The sequence below is a fragment of the Acanthaster planci genome, linkage group LG10 (genome assembly GCF_054643075.1).
Source record: "Acanthaster planci isolate LZ-2023a linkage group LG10, COTS_SCS, whole genome shotgun sequence".
Classification (NCBI taxonomy): Eukaryota; Metazoa; Echinodermata; class Asteroidea; order Valvatida; family Acanthasteridae; genus Acanthaster; species Acanthaster planci.
The window spans coordinates 13,801,735-13,815,080 of NC_141786.1; the positions used below are offsets into that span (position 1 = coordinate 13,801,735).

A 13,346-nucleotide genomic window follows, 5' to 3' on the forward strand; every position below is an offset into this window, starting at 1 on the left:
TTTGAGTTGAGTTTTAGATTGCATGATTAGATAGCTGGATTAATGGCTCGATTCGATTTGAATATATAGAGAGCCTATTTGACTTTTCTAAATCAGTCAGTGGAACATAACTTACTTCAAATTAATTCATTACAAATTAACACTGCTGATTGGGCTAATAATTGTAAATAATCTTGTAAATATTAACCAATATCTGTAAATATTCAAGAAGAAAGTGTAAGTATCAAATAACTTGTAAATACATGTAACTTCAGAAAGATTCAGGGCATTGAAAGTGACATCAAACAGGCACTTTCACCTTCAAACTGAACCGAACCAAGCTGGTTGGTTTAGATGTTCAGCTTTAATATGGCATGGTATTGAAAGTGCACGGAATGCACGTAAGAAAGCTTGATGAAAAAGCAAACACCAAAAAAAAATGGATAATGAATTTTGTGCACTCACTGTGCTGTGAGTGCGCTTGGCACATGTGCATGTACAGTATATGTACAGGTACACGTACATGTACTGTACGGTACACGCATACATGTACATTACACCCAATACATGTTGTGAATGTACGGTGGCCATGCATCACGTGATGATTATAAAAAGCATGTTGTCAGATATATCAACTGAGAATATGCAAAGGAGGGCATTCCTGCTGCATGACACATCCAGTTTGTACTTATGTACACTGTATATCCAAATGACAATATGCATGCCAATCTCCAATAGCCATGCCCTTACGTTTCATATTGGGCCAATGATGTCATAAGTGGCAGTGCAGAATGTGATCATCATTGGATTTGTACTCGAAGGCAATGGCCGATCTTGCCAGGGTTGCATATTATGTAGTAATTTTGCCAGATCTCTTAGTTGTTTGCAAATCTCAAATAACACAATGGCGTTATCCACCGACTGAGAGAAAATTGCCCCTTTGGCCACTTGGGCACCTATTTTGCACGATAATTAATGGAGCCAATGCGTGCTGTCCTGGGAGAGAGTGCTGACTTGATACCCAGTTTCTTCTTCAAACATATCAAATGCTGTAGTTTGGTAATTGAAGCTGTTTTGTGAAAAATAACAAAAACACAATTCGTTCGAAATCTCTTTTGATCTGGTATCTTGTAAAGTAAGGAGCTCCCATTTGATCATGTTGTCTTTTTTCCCCACTTATCCTACAATCTTTTTGTCAAGTCAAGCATGGTCCAAATACAACCACTTCAGGTCTGCAAAACATGAACCAAAGTTTGGCGACAAATTCCACACTGTCTGAAGCAAAACCGATCAGAACTTTGGAACTTACTTGCAGCATTACCTATGATATATTATTTGATTTCTCAACAAACCTTTCTTGGGCTCCTGGGCTCCTTGTCATGAGCATCTTTTGGTAGAGAACTCAGTGACTGAGAGCGTCGCTTGTTGGAAGGAGGACTCATGGCTGATGGACTGAATGGTGGGCTTGAAACTCTACAATAACAAACACACAATATACAATTAATATCATGCAAAATTCTAAGTTGAATATACTTGGTGCCAACTGTAGCATAATTTTTTCAAATGTAATACTCCCAAGCTGAATTTGAACGGCTCCTTTTGGGGTTAAACAAGCCAACCTTTTCCTTTGGCATCTATTCTTCCTTAGTCTTCACTCATCAGGACAACTTTGATCCCTGGGTGAGTAAGTTATGTGGCATCAACATTATGATCTCTGCAGACTTCATTTGACTGTCACTGACCTGGGCTAAATAAAAACACCTCACAATAATTCCAAACCTGAAACACAATAAGTTTGAATTCTAATACTGAACTTACATCTCTTTATTGAGCTGAATAGGTTGTGGCTTATTGTTGGTGGACTGCTGAGTATGAATACCACTGGGTCCTGGCTTGGCTGCTATCACAATAGAACCTGTAAGTACATGTACATGGATACTGGATCACATCATGCCAAACCCTACCAGATTCTTCCAATTTCACTGAGGGAATTAAAGAAATTTGCAGGATTGAGAGTAGTCTGCATGTTAGTCATTGTTTATTGTTTCTCCCCATGTACATGTGACACATGCAGCTAAACTCACGGCACCAAAAAAGTAAAATCCAGAACACTTGCTTTTGAGAATGCTAAATGTCAAGGGATAATAAGTAGCACAAGTATGCATACCACTACACAGGAGTATTGTGCAGAACAATGTTCATGCCAAACAATGGCTACATGTACATGCATTATTTGGCATACACAGGGTTTATCCACAACGAACACAGGGCGAGGATCCCCCCTCGTTTTCTCTTTTTTCTCAGACTTCTTCAGACTTCGCCTTTTGGCATGAACAGAAATAAAACCCTTTTAACCACTACCAGCCGGGGACTCCGGGATCGGAGCCGTATGGTTTATATGTGTGGCCGGGGTCTCCGAACTCGGACATAGGAAACAGGGCCCTGTAACAAAAGACCGTACTCCGAACAAAAGACCAGGCTGCTGGGCATGACTGGCATTTTTCACTCTCAAAAGTGGTGATAATCCAGCTTTATTTTGAAACCGTATACCAGGGTTTGGGGTATTTAGAGCAAGCGGATTACCACCGGGGACAAAAGCTCTCCACCACCCCAGCGATGAGCCACACAACACCGCTGCATGCTAATCTGGCCCCTATTGAAAAGAGGTCAGCAGTGCACTGAGCCAGGTTCGTGAACAAAAGACAGCTGTATAACACCGCACAATCTGGGCTCGGTTTACAAGGCTGCAGGCCTGGCTGAAATATTCGGGTGTCAATGAAGGTCACCTGTCAACTTAGAGTAGTGCCTGAAGATTACTCCGTGCGGCTATAAACGACTGTTAAATGGAATGATGAATTGTTGAAGGATTTTGAAAACGGAAAAAATGATAGTCATGCCGGCCCAGCATCCTCAACGTTGAAAAATGCCCCGGTCCGAAGTGGTTAAGCTTGTTCTACATGCAGCTGAGCTCTGAAGACATATGACACTGCATTCGATTTGGATGCTTCCATATTTATTTTAACAGATAAAATCAGAGAAAACATGTTTCCTTGAAGGTGCTCTTTAATGATCTCATTACTGTAAGAAAACATCACCATTTTTAGTCTCAGATAAGGAGTCTCAGGAGTTTTGTCAAATTGTCCAAAGACTAAAATGTTGTTGACTCAAGGAAATCGTACATTTCTCACTGCAGTATCATTTATGGTCTTATTGTACTTGTGTTTATTAAACAGCAACCCCGACGGTAGAAGAAACTACCGGTAAGAAATCTGGCCGTAGTATGTTTACTTGGATCCAGTTATAGACATCTATGCCACATGCAGCAATATTGCTGCTACTGTTTCTGCCGAGCACCATGACTAGCTTTCGTAAAAGGAGCATGTCATCATTACTTCATTTACATCTCAGGAATACGGCTTTTCCAGGCTTTTGTCCACATACATGAAGCACCGTGGAAATGGGTTTCTGGCTGGTGCATGTACATGTATGCACTGAACTGGCACTGTCACATCAATGCACATTATTACACGTAGTATAGTAACGTATGTGTATTCTCCCAAGTCTAAGGCGCAAAGCATCACCGTTTCAAACCCATAATGCCACTGGAGTGCCAACGGGATCCCTATCAGACTGACAATGGGGCCATCGTTGGTGAACAACCCAGTGAAGGAGACCAAGATCATTTGATAAAAACAGCTTGGTGAGTTCACAGTGAAGGACAGATGCTTTGAATGTTTTTATGTTTTATTTTATTCAAAAAAAGTGTCAGGCTAGAACGTGCAGCTCAGGCGTGCATGCCTTTGTATGAAAACATACTCAAGAAACCAGGTCCTGTGAGGTCATGACATTTTTCATTTCCATGGTGGTGTGCAATTAAAAAAAGCATTTCTGCGCGGCACCACCAACAGTACAAACGTGGACAGTTTTTAAAAACCCGCAGAACTGGTCTACATTTTTATCGCACTATTACTATTTATTCAGAAGTCACAGTGCCACTTTACATATATAAGTTATTATTTTTTCAGCACCGTTGGGGTTGATCTTCAAGTGGATACAATGTATTTTCTGTTGTTTCTGAAAACATTTTACATATTCACCATGCTACATGTATTTCATATCTCTTAGATTTGCATGAGTATGTTTGTTTATGTTTTAACATTTAATGTGGGGTAGTGCAACTATTTTTTACGAGGATGTAATGTGCTCTCAAACGGGCAGGCCCTGAAGAGGACACAATACGAATTTCTAAAAGCAACTAAATTTCTGTTATTTACTTTCTTTCAAGTAAGATATTCAAGAATTAAGTGGTAAATCCCATTTTATGTGATTTTACTAATATTGTAACCTGCATTGTAATCAAGAGATCAGAGGAAAGTATACTTGCTCAGACTAACTTTTTGTGTGAATTCATTTCCTAGATCTTTAAAGGAGTAGACTAAAGTGACCATTATTCAGTACCTTGAGCCTGATCAGCAGGAGTGGGCTGGTTGGTAGGCAGTGCAGCAGTACTGTTGGGTACTGATGCAGGTGGCTGACTGATGTTGAAGATAGGAACTAATGAATGCCAGTAGAACACTGGTACATGGCCTGGTGGAACAATGCATGGCCACACTGCTGGTAAACAAGAACAACCTGTCAATGGACTGCTCAAACACTGTAGATAACAAAGCATTTGCTACATTATATTTGTTCTTCAAAAAGCACATTGGTTCTGTGTCTCTTGGAGCACAAAAGAAAGAGAGCATACACAACGTGAATATGATGAATTGATATTTGAATTATTTGCACTCTACTCACATAAGCCTTTTAATATGCATGCACAAGTGGGTGTAGGCACATGTTACCGGTGCACTGTTATAAAAGAGTTCTTTTCTCAGAGTCCAAGTACACCGAAATGTTACATGTATGTGTACATGTAACATCATGTGAAACTCAGGCTGAGAAACCAGACAGTGCAGTTGGGATCACATGTACACTGCACATGTACTTCAGCTTTTGATTACAACTAGAAAGTTGAAGAATTTTGGACAAGACAATGTCAACTGGCAAACACTCGGAAAAGGACTCAAACTAAAGTCTCAATCTTTTTGGTAAATCACATGTGTGTAATCACACTTCTTTTCATTTAAATACTCCATCAACATTGCCTTGGTTTTACGCTCAACTCCCATTATAATGTACATGGATGTGGGTGATTCACATTAGTGCACCTCCACTAGTTTGCAGTGTATTGACCAATAACAATGCATGAAATCTGTTGACCCTTTCCACATGCGCAATGGGTGGACAGATTTTGAGCACTGTGATCAGTCAACGCGTTGCAAACTCTTGAAGACGCACCACTGTGAAAAGCCTGCATTGTCTAATATAATCAAAGGTGGACTGTAGCCATTTAATTTTCTGTTGTACTGCACACATGCATAGTAGACCTGTGCAGTCGCTGGTCTTCACAAAAATACACTCAGTTTGGGATGATACTGATAAATTCAAAACATTAGCACCAATTTGTATGTCACTAAACGCAACTACAACACTCACATCTTATAAAAATCAAAACAGACAAAAATGTAAAAGAAACCCTCTTTGGTTATTTACATGTAATTTGTACAGTTTGAATATTTTTCAGACATGCTGTGTAACAAGTACAAAAAGTAGTAAAAATGTACCATTCTGTCCAGCATTGCCACCAGGATTGTTCCCTGCACCTCCCTCCTTCCCTGACCCATTTCCATCTTGATTTCCAGCAGGTCTCACTGCTAGAACAGAAGATGAAGCCTGGTGTGTTGCCTGTTGCTCAGATGGAGACTGGTTTTGAGGTCCATTGCTGCCTTGTCCAGCTGCTTGAATAACTACTTGCCTCTTCCCAGATGCCTCAAAGAGAGTTACTGGGATCATCACCTGCTGTGGCGGTGGCAACAATGGCTGATGTGTCTCTGACCTCTCCTGGGCCACGACTGGAACTTTGCTTTGAAGTCTCTCAAATTCCATGGTCAGGTTGGTTCTAGGAGAATGAGCTTTATCATGAGCCACTCTGGGTAGGGTTGCTGCTTTCACATCAGTGATAGGACTTGTTTGTGTTTCCTGGGCACTTTGCCAAGCTCCTTGACCCTTGGGTGCTAACAATGCAGCCCTCAGTTTATTCTCAGGAGGGGATGGGAACTCAAAATAGTTGGTGCTTGATTGGTGGTGATAGCCCTGTGCAGTCTGCTGTCTAGATGCTGGGGGTGACATGATGTTGGGCGGGGAGATGACATGGTGTGATGCAGTGTTGTGACTTGGGGAAGGAGTGACATTCATGCCATGGTGAGCTGGTGTGGGTGATCTGGTACTGTGCATGCATTCCACTCCAGAATCATTACTGTCACTTCTAGCTACACTTATTTCATGTGACTGGTTGCGTGCATGCTCCATGCGCATTTTTAACTTATTTGGGCTGACAGGGGTAGCAAAGCTGTGAGTGTTTTGGAAGGTAGGGGTAGCACTTGCACTGTATTTGGGCAGACCTGGTGAGGTAATGTCTATTGATGATCGTCCGGACAATGGCGTACTTGCACTCCAAGGGGTAGGTGTGCCTTGTAAAGACCCTGACAACTTAGATATTGGAATGAATGTTTGGGGTCTATGTGAATTGAAGTGGGCAGGTGAAGGTGTCTTAGACTGAGAGCGAGGAGAATGAGGCACTGATGACTGGCATGGTGTACAGGATCTGGAATTTCCTTGTGACAGGCCTAGAATGATGTTGGCTGCTTCCGCTTCATCCATGTCAAATTTGGAGGGATCTATCTGTGGCCTGGAATCTGAAATCCAAGTTGAATAAAAACAAACATTTGCTGGATTAATGTTGAAAAACCTGAAACTTGATACAGAAGTGAAGACCATAATTGTGATTTACATGTATAACTTACTACCATGTGATCTATGTGATCCATGTGATGTACTTGCAGTCACACTGCCAAACTTCTGCCATCCAAATTTTAACTTTGAAACTGTGAACTTTCTACCCATGAAAATATATTGGGCACATTTTTTCCTAAATGCAGATGTGCTACTTTAAAGCAGGTACAGGTACTGTGCATTATTATAAAGGGTTTCTGTGATGAACTTTTCTTGCATGCACTTTCTGAGATTGAAGTTAATTTCGTCCCCTGCATCAAAATGACCACAAAGATGTACGCGTAACCTAGTAAACTGCATTGTTGACTGGCAAAAACTATTTAGCACACATGCATGTACACCTACATGTACCTGTTCGAAGACTGGAGCTGCGAGAGTCACTATCCCAATCAATATCACTGGTTTGTCCATCACCTAACACCCCTTTGCTCTTCATGTATGAGGACAGATGTCTGGAACAATACCCACGGCGTTGGGACTCTTTATTGCAGCCTTCCTTTGAGCAAAGCCTTCGCCACTGTTTACCATTATATTTCTTGCGTACACCATTGGGATTACACACTACATCACCTTTCTTATATTTGGGTGATGGGCTGACAGGAGAAAGCGAATAGGTCCGACTTGAAGCTATGGATGCCATGGAAGCTGTGCTAGCACCACTAATGTGACGTTTACGATCAGCCAGATTGGATGCTTTTTGACAGTCAGATTCACTGGAGTAGAGGGAGGATGGGGTATTAGTTGCAGACACCGATGGCTGAGGTTTACTGTCAAAGTGAACAGATTCCTGCTGGAGGTCATCCTCGGAATCCATGGCATGCTTAGCAGTCTCCACTGGATTGTCATGGTGTTCAGTGTTAGAGACAGGTTGTTGAGATTGTGGATGAGGACTATAGGAGAGTTGACGGCTTGGAGGCATTGGACAGGGAGGATCTGGCCCCCAAGGCCAACAAAGCAGACGTAACTTCCATAATGGTGTCACGATCTTCTCCTCAGGTCCGGTGGCATTGATGGCATGTACTTCATACTGCTGCACTGCTACTTTGATGCCTTTGACAATGGCCTCTATGTAGGCTCCCTGACCAGGCGTTCTCTGAACCAGAATCTTAGAGCCAACACCCACTTTGGTACACGAAGGCACCTTATCACCAACAATTTCAACATTCTCATTCGATTCTGAAATTGGGTAATATTTAACACTCTTTTCATTGTCAAACATGACCCCAATCTCTTTATTTTTGCGCTGTTGCTTGATGATACCAGGATAGAAACCATTTTCTCTCTTTGCAAGCACACGATGGCCTCTAAACTCTTTCAAATCAACAGCCACTTTTTTTGATGGAGTAGCAGTGTCAGGAAATGAGGCTTTTCTTTTCACTCCAGTGATATTTTCTGCAGTATTCCTGTGGGTGGCAACATCTGTACTTGGAGTTTCTATGTCTTCGGGTACTGACACATTACTCAGAGTACTTTCATCATCCGAACTCACATCACTTTTCCCCTCACCCTTGTTTTGCTGGTTTTTCTTCGCTCCTTTCTTTGGTGGGGGGGAACCACTGGTGCTTGGGGTAGATGGACCAGATTTATCTTGTAAGTTTCTCTTAGGAGATGATTTTCCATTGGTTCGACCTCTCCTGGACCCAATGGCAGAATCTTGATTGAAGTCTTCCGTTGGTTGAAGTCTGACCTCTGACAAGCCTCTGATTCTCTTGGCTCTTACGGGAGAGGATTCTAATTCAGGCTCTGGATCTACTGGTGGTTTCTTACCACGCTTTGGTCTGTCAGCTTTGCGATTCATTTCAGTTAGTTTATGTAGTATACACTGCACCTGAAAAAAAGGGTAACTTCAAAATTAAAAAAGAGGTAAATTCAACTCAGATTCAGTGACTGATCATGTACATATACTCAGCCAATGCTTGTGTGTACTTAAAATAAGACTAATGACCTGTATCACCTGAAACATCTTGCAATTCAGAAGTACATGTACATACTAGTATGCATGTACCACATTTACTTACAAGGATTAATATTTGTAGACACACATTTCCTACAACTTTATACTCTTACTCAGTGTACATGCATAAAAACTACCACTATTTGATATTCCCATTGCGTCAAATGAATTGAAAAGTGCATTTCAAAATTCTCCATGCTTTCCAGAATTGAGGGTTTTTCCTGTTACTGTGATGTCAGTAACAGGTTAAGTGCAGGTTAATTTTTTTTTACTCAAACCCAAAAGTTACTCATGGAAAAAAAGCTTGACTGCTGTCTTACTGCTACAAGAACACTAACAGGTATGTTCTTGCGACCCACCAAAGTAAACCAAATTTAGACCAGCAAGAATAACATCCAATAGTTCTTGTCCACAAACTAACGTAAACATGAGGTTTTTGACAGGATGACATCACATTTTTGCTCATTAATATGGAAATATTAAAAAAAGCAACAAATCTGTTGAATTTAATCTCATGAAAAAACGTTTTTAAAATTTGCATTTAAAACAAATGCATGACCTTCACAAAATCCATTCATTCCCGAGGGAGGGTTAAATATACTGTGTGCATACATGTATGACTATTCATCACAAAAATATGATTTAAAAACTGCAGCATTACTAACTATAAGCTTCAGATTTCTCCAAAGGTGACACAGTGAGATTATTTATGGACAGTTTCAAGCTGCTTCACATAACCACACATGTACAGTACTTTTGGGAGTACGCTTTAGCAGTATGTTGATGACATCATTTGGGGGAAGAAGTGGAATTGTGAAGTCACCATGGCTTACTGCTTCATGGGAATTTTTATTTCAAAAATACACTGTAGCTCATACACTAGAGACATCCATGCTTATTACAAATAGCACTGCTACATGTAAATCAGCAAGCAAATCATATTGACCTAGTGTAAAAAGGTAATATACAATACAACTACATTATGGAATTAAATTCTATGGTACTACAGCCCTAACAGCCCCAAATCCTCCGATTTCAGTATGATTTACATACACCATAGGGGGTTAGGGTTAAAGGTTCCACCCCTACCCTATCACCCCATTCATGTCCTACTCCACCACATACATACATGACCATCAACCAATCCATCTCTTACTCCACCCTATACCATCAACCAAATTCATCTCCAACTCCACCCCCATACCATCAATTAATCAATCTCCTACTCCACCCCCATACCATCAACCAATCCATTTACTACTCCACCTCCATACCATCAACCAATCCATCTACTACTCCACCCCCATGCCATCAACCAATCCATCTACTACTCCACCCCCATGCCATCAACCAATCCATTTACTACTCCACCTCCATACCATACCATGTACATTGTGCATGCAGTGCAGGAGGGTATACATGTACATTATGCAACAATAAATTTTTCAACATTTGGGAGTTCAGTTTTTGATATGTATTGCTCAGTAAAATGGGTGTGACTAATGCCCGAGCCACAGGCTGTACTGTTGGTAATCAGAATCTCTCTTGGAAATGGTGAGATGCAAATACTGAGATTGGACTAATCCAATAGGTCCTACTGAGTGCATGAGCTGTGCAACAATGGTAAAGGCAGTGTTTACAATAAAGGGAGACAGCCAACAGTTATGAAATGGGGAGGAGGTGCATTCAAAGTGGATGTGAAACCTGAACAAATTGGTGGCTTTATTGCTCAACAAACAAACACAAGTATAACCGACTGGTCTGATTGGGAATTATCTTGTATTACGACAAAGTGATACATGTACCGGTATATATAATTACAATGTGAGAAAAGAGCCGTAAATGTGCTGATGGCAGAGGAATAAATGCAACTCTCTTAAGGCTTTGCACACATTTTTCATCTAGTGCATCTGGTACACATCTAAAGCTAGACAATGAAATGTGAATGTTCATTCTTAGTTACCAGAATCACAGATAGAAAGGAAAATTTTCAATAAAATCTTTTAAAGGTGAAATACATGTAGGTCTCATACTTCTGACATGTTGACAGCTTAAGTTGCCATGCAGGATACATACATAACGCTTACACTATTTGAACAAATTCTGTCAAGGCATGGAGGAAGGAACACATTCCTTCCTCCATGGTCAAGGTGACAGAATTGAGTGGACACTATTTCACATTGACAGTTTTCGATGCAACAGAAGAACTGGCACATTCACTATCATAGCTGTAGGCCGGCCTGTGTAGGCCTATGTAAAGTGACAAATTATGACAACATTTCAGACAACTTTGATGAAATAGTTTCACAACCTGATATTCAAAATTCAACCCTTGTGCTTTTCCTCAGTTTTGCTTTTTTGAAATTCCCCAGTATGAGTGGAAGTCAACTTGCGTGTCTCAGAAATTGCGCAGGTGCTTTTTGAAGACCGCGCACATAGGTCTACGGCAAAATAGACAAAATTTCATGTCGGCCTCACTGCTTTGTCATTCCTAAAAAAATGGATTCTGGCATGTCTGGGGCATATTTGTTTGAAATACACAATGCAGAACAGCTCACGTTTCTCTTATTTTTTTCCCCATTTAATTTCTGGTCAGCAGAAATTAACTTTAGTTTGCTGTATGACTGACGACTAAACTGATTTTACAGCAGCCAAAAGACGTAGTACTACAACATCGTATAACACGTTAACAGGTACATGAATGAATACGTGACGTGTATCTGTGAATGACCCGAACCCTATTCATAGCCCGCTACTAACAGTGACGTACGTTGTGTGCAGAGCTTTTTCTCTCGAAAGCTTACTTCTTTCAGCTCATCACAAACATCCAAATATGAAAACATATGGACTATTTTAAGGTACGATGGTTAAAGATGAAACACTGGAAAATGCTTACTTTCAAGGTACAGAAACGATGCAGATAACGCTCACGTTTAGCTCTTCATGACCATAGTTACGACAGCGGCAGCACAGATACGTACATGTACATGTACGTACGGATGGCAGCTAGCTAGCTACGTCCTGCGGATCGTGGATAGCTAGCTAGCAAGCTGGCTCCCCAGAAAAGTGAATGAGTGTAGCTGGCCATAATATGACATCCAATTGGTTAACTGATAATCACATGACTTCATTATGAACAATTTCTTGCGTTTGATTGGAGAAAAGGGGGAAAAACAACGTGCGTAAACTGACGTAATCCAGCCTCCTGACCTTTTAACTTATTTGCATAAATACATTGTGTCAGACTTTCCCCTAAAAATCACACGAGAGAAAAAGAAATATGGACATTTTGGAGTGCATATCATTTAATTACTTTTAGGTTTTGTATGATATGAAAATTTTGACAGACCGTTCCACAAAAAGGACATTTTTGGGCACCTCTTGCGTGTCATAATAACATGACTGGGCATGTTGATGTCGTTCACCGTGTAAATTAACATAATTCAGCTAACAACCAATCAGCTTGCGGCATTGATTGAACTAAAATAGCGCTTGTTACTTGGCGTGGCAATGTAAATGCTATGGGTGCTGCTCATCCGTGGCACGATGAACAAACGTCAGCGGGGATTTCCCACACCCAGACTGAACCTTCACGTTACACAGGAAAATCTTTTCCTTTGCTGTCTTGACTTCTCCACCATAGACATATGTTTATGTTCTCAACATTTTTATAAGATCTTAAACTGAACGCTTTTATGTGATGAATATGTGATTTTAAAAAAATGTTTGGAGAAGAAATAACATCTAAGTTTTCCATTCCTTTTTCAACCGTCCCGTAGTCTTCTCACTCTTCGAAACAGTGTTCTCTTTTCATAAACCCCAACCCCGTATTTGTTATATGTACATGTAAGGCCTATAACATGTAATTGAGCCTCCTTTGCCAATCGTCAATTACATTTTATCTGATTTGTTATATATATTTATATACATCTCTTCTCTTATGCGTGTATTTTTTGTATTTATTGTGTCTTTATTGCTAACTCCTTTACTTAATTAAATCAATTTCTTACATCACTTTTATCCCTTTCCATTTTTATTTCTACTTTTATTCATTACCAGTGAGTCATCTCCTTTTATTTCTTATATATCGAAATATTAATATGTTCTAATGTATAATTTTATATATTCTTACTTATATTTATGTATTTACACTTACCTTGATGAGGAGCAGCAGGTCTTCTTCTCATTTTAAGTACTATTTCAGCCTCCTGTTTGTCAATTATGCTTTAGACTTTCTTTACATTTATTGTACACTTACCTAGTGTTTTCTTAAACATGTATTATTTTGTATTTAAACTATTTCTTGTGTCCTTATTTATTGTGTCATTATCATTAATTGCTTATTCATTTAACATAATTTCATCTTTAAATGCTTACATTATCTTTATTCATTTCTAGTACTTCCTTTTCTTTATATAATATTTTTAAGTTCTAACTTTTGGCTTCAAATACTTTTATACATGTATATTAGAATTTATATTTAAATTTATTTACTCTCAACACAACTTGATGAGGAGTG

The 13,346-nt window shown here is 39.9% G+C and overlaps 1 protein-coding gene across 3 annotated transcripts in view; it reads right to left on the reverse strand.

Moving 5' to 3' along the window:
• The window catches only part of LOC110982059 (uncharacterized), a 38,376-nt gene extending 26,496 nt beyond the window's left edge, over positions 1-11,880 (reverse strand). For 2 of the 3 annotated variants that reach the window (XM_022240203.2, XM_022240201.2), the window contains exons 1-6: positions 11,724-11,880; positions 7,225-8,701; positions 5,646-6,776; positions 4,438-4,593; positions 1,798-1,894; positions 1,332-1,452 (exon numbers count right to left, since the gene is read on the reverse strand). In XM_022240203.2, coding sequence (XP_022095895.2) covers positions 1,332-1,452; positions 1,798-1,894; positions 4,438-4,593; positions 5,646-6,776; positions 7,225-8,671 — 2,952 coding nt within the window. In that variant the 5' untranslated portion in view covers positions 8,672-8,701; positions 11,724-11,880. The remainder of the gene's footprint in view (positions 1-1,331; positions 1,453-1,797; positions 1,895-4,437; positions 4,594-5,645; positions 6,777-7,224; positions 8,702-11,723) is intronic. The other variant, XM_022240202.2, reaches the window with a different exon arrangement.
• Between the last annotated feature and the right edge of the window lie 1,466 nt (positions 11,881-13,346).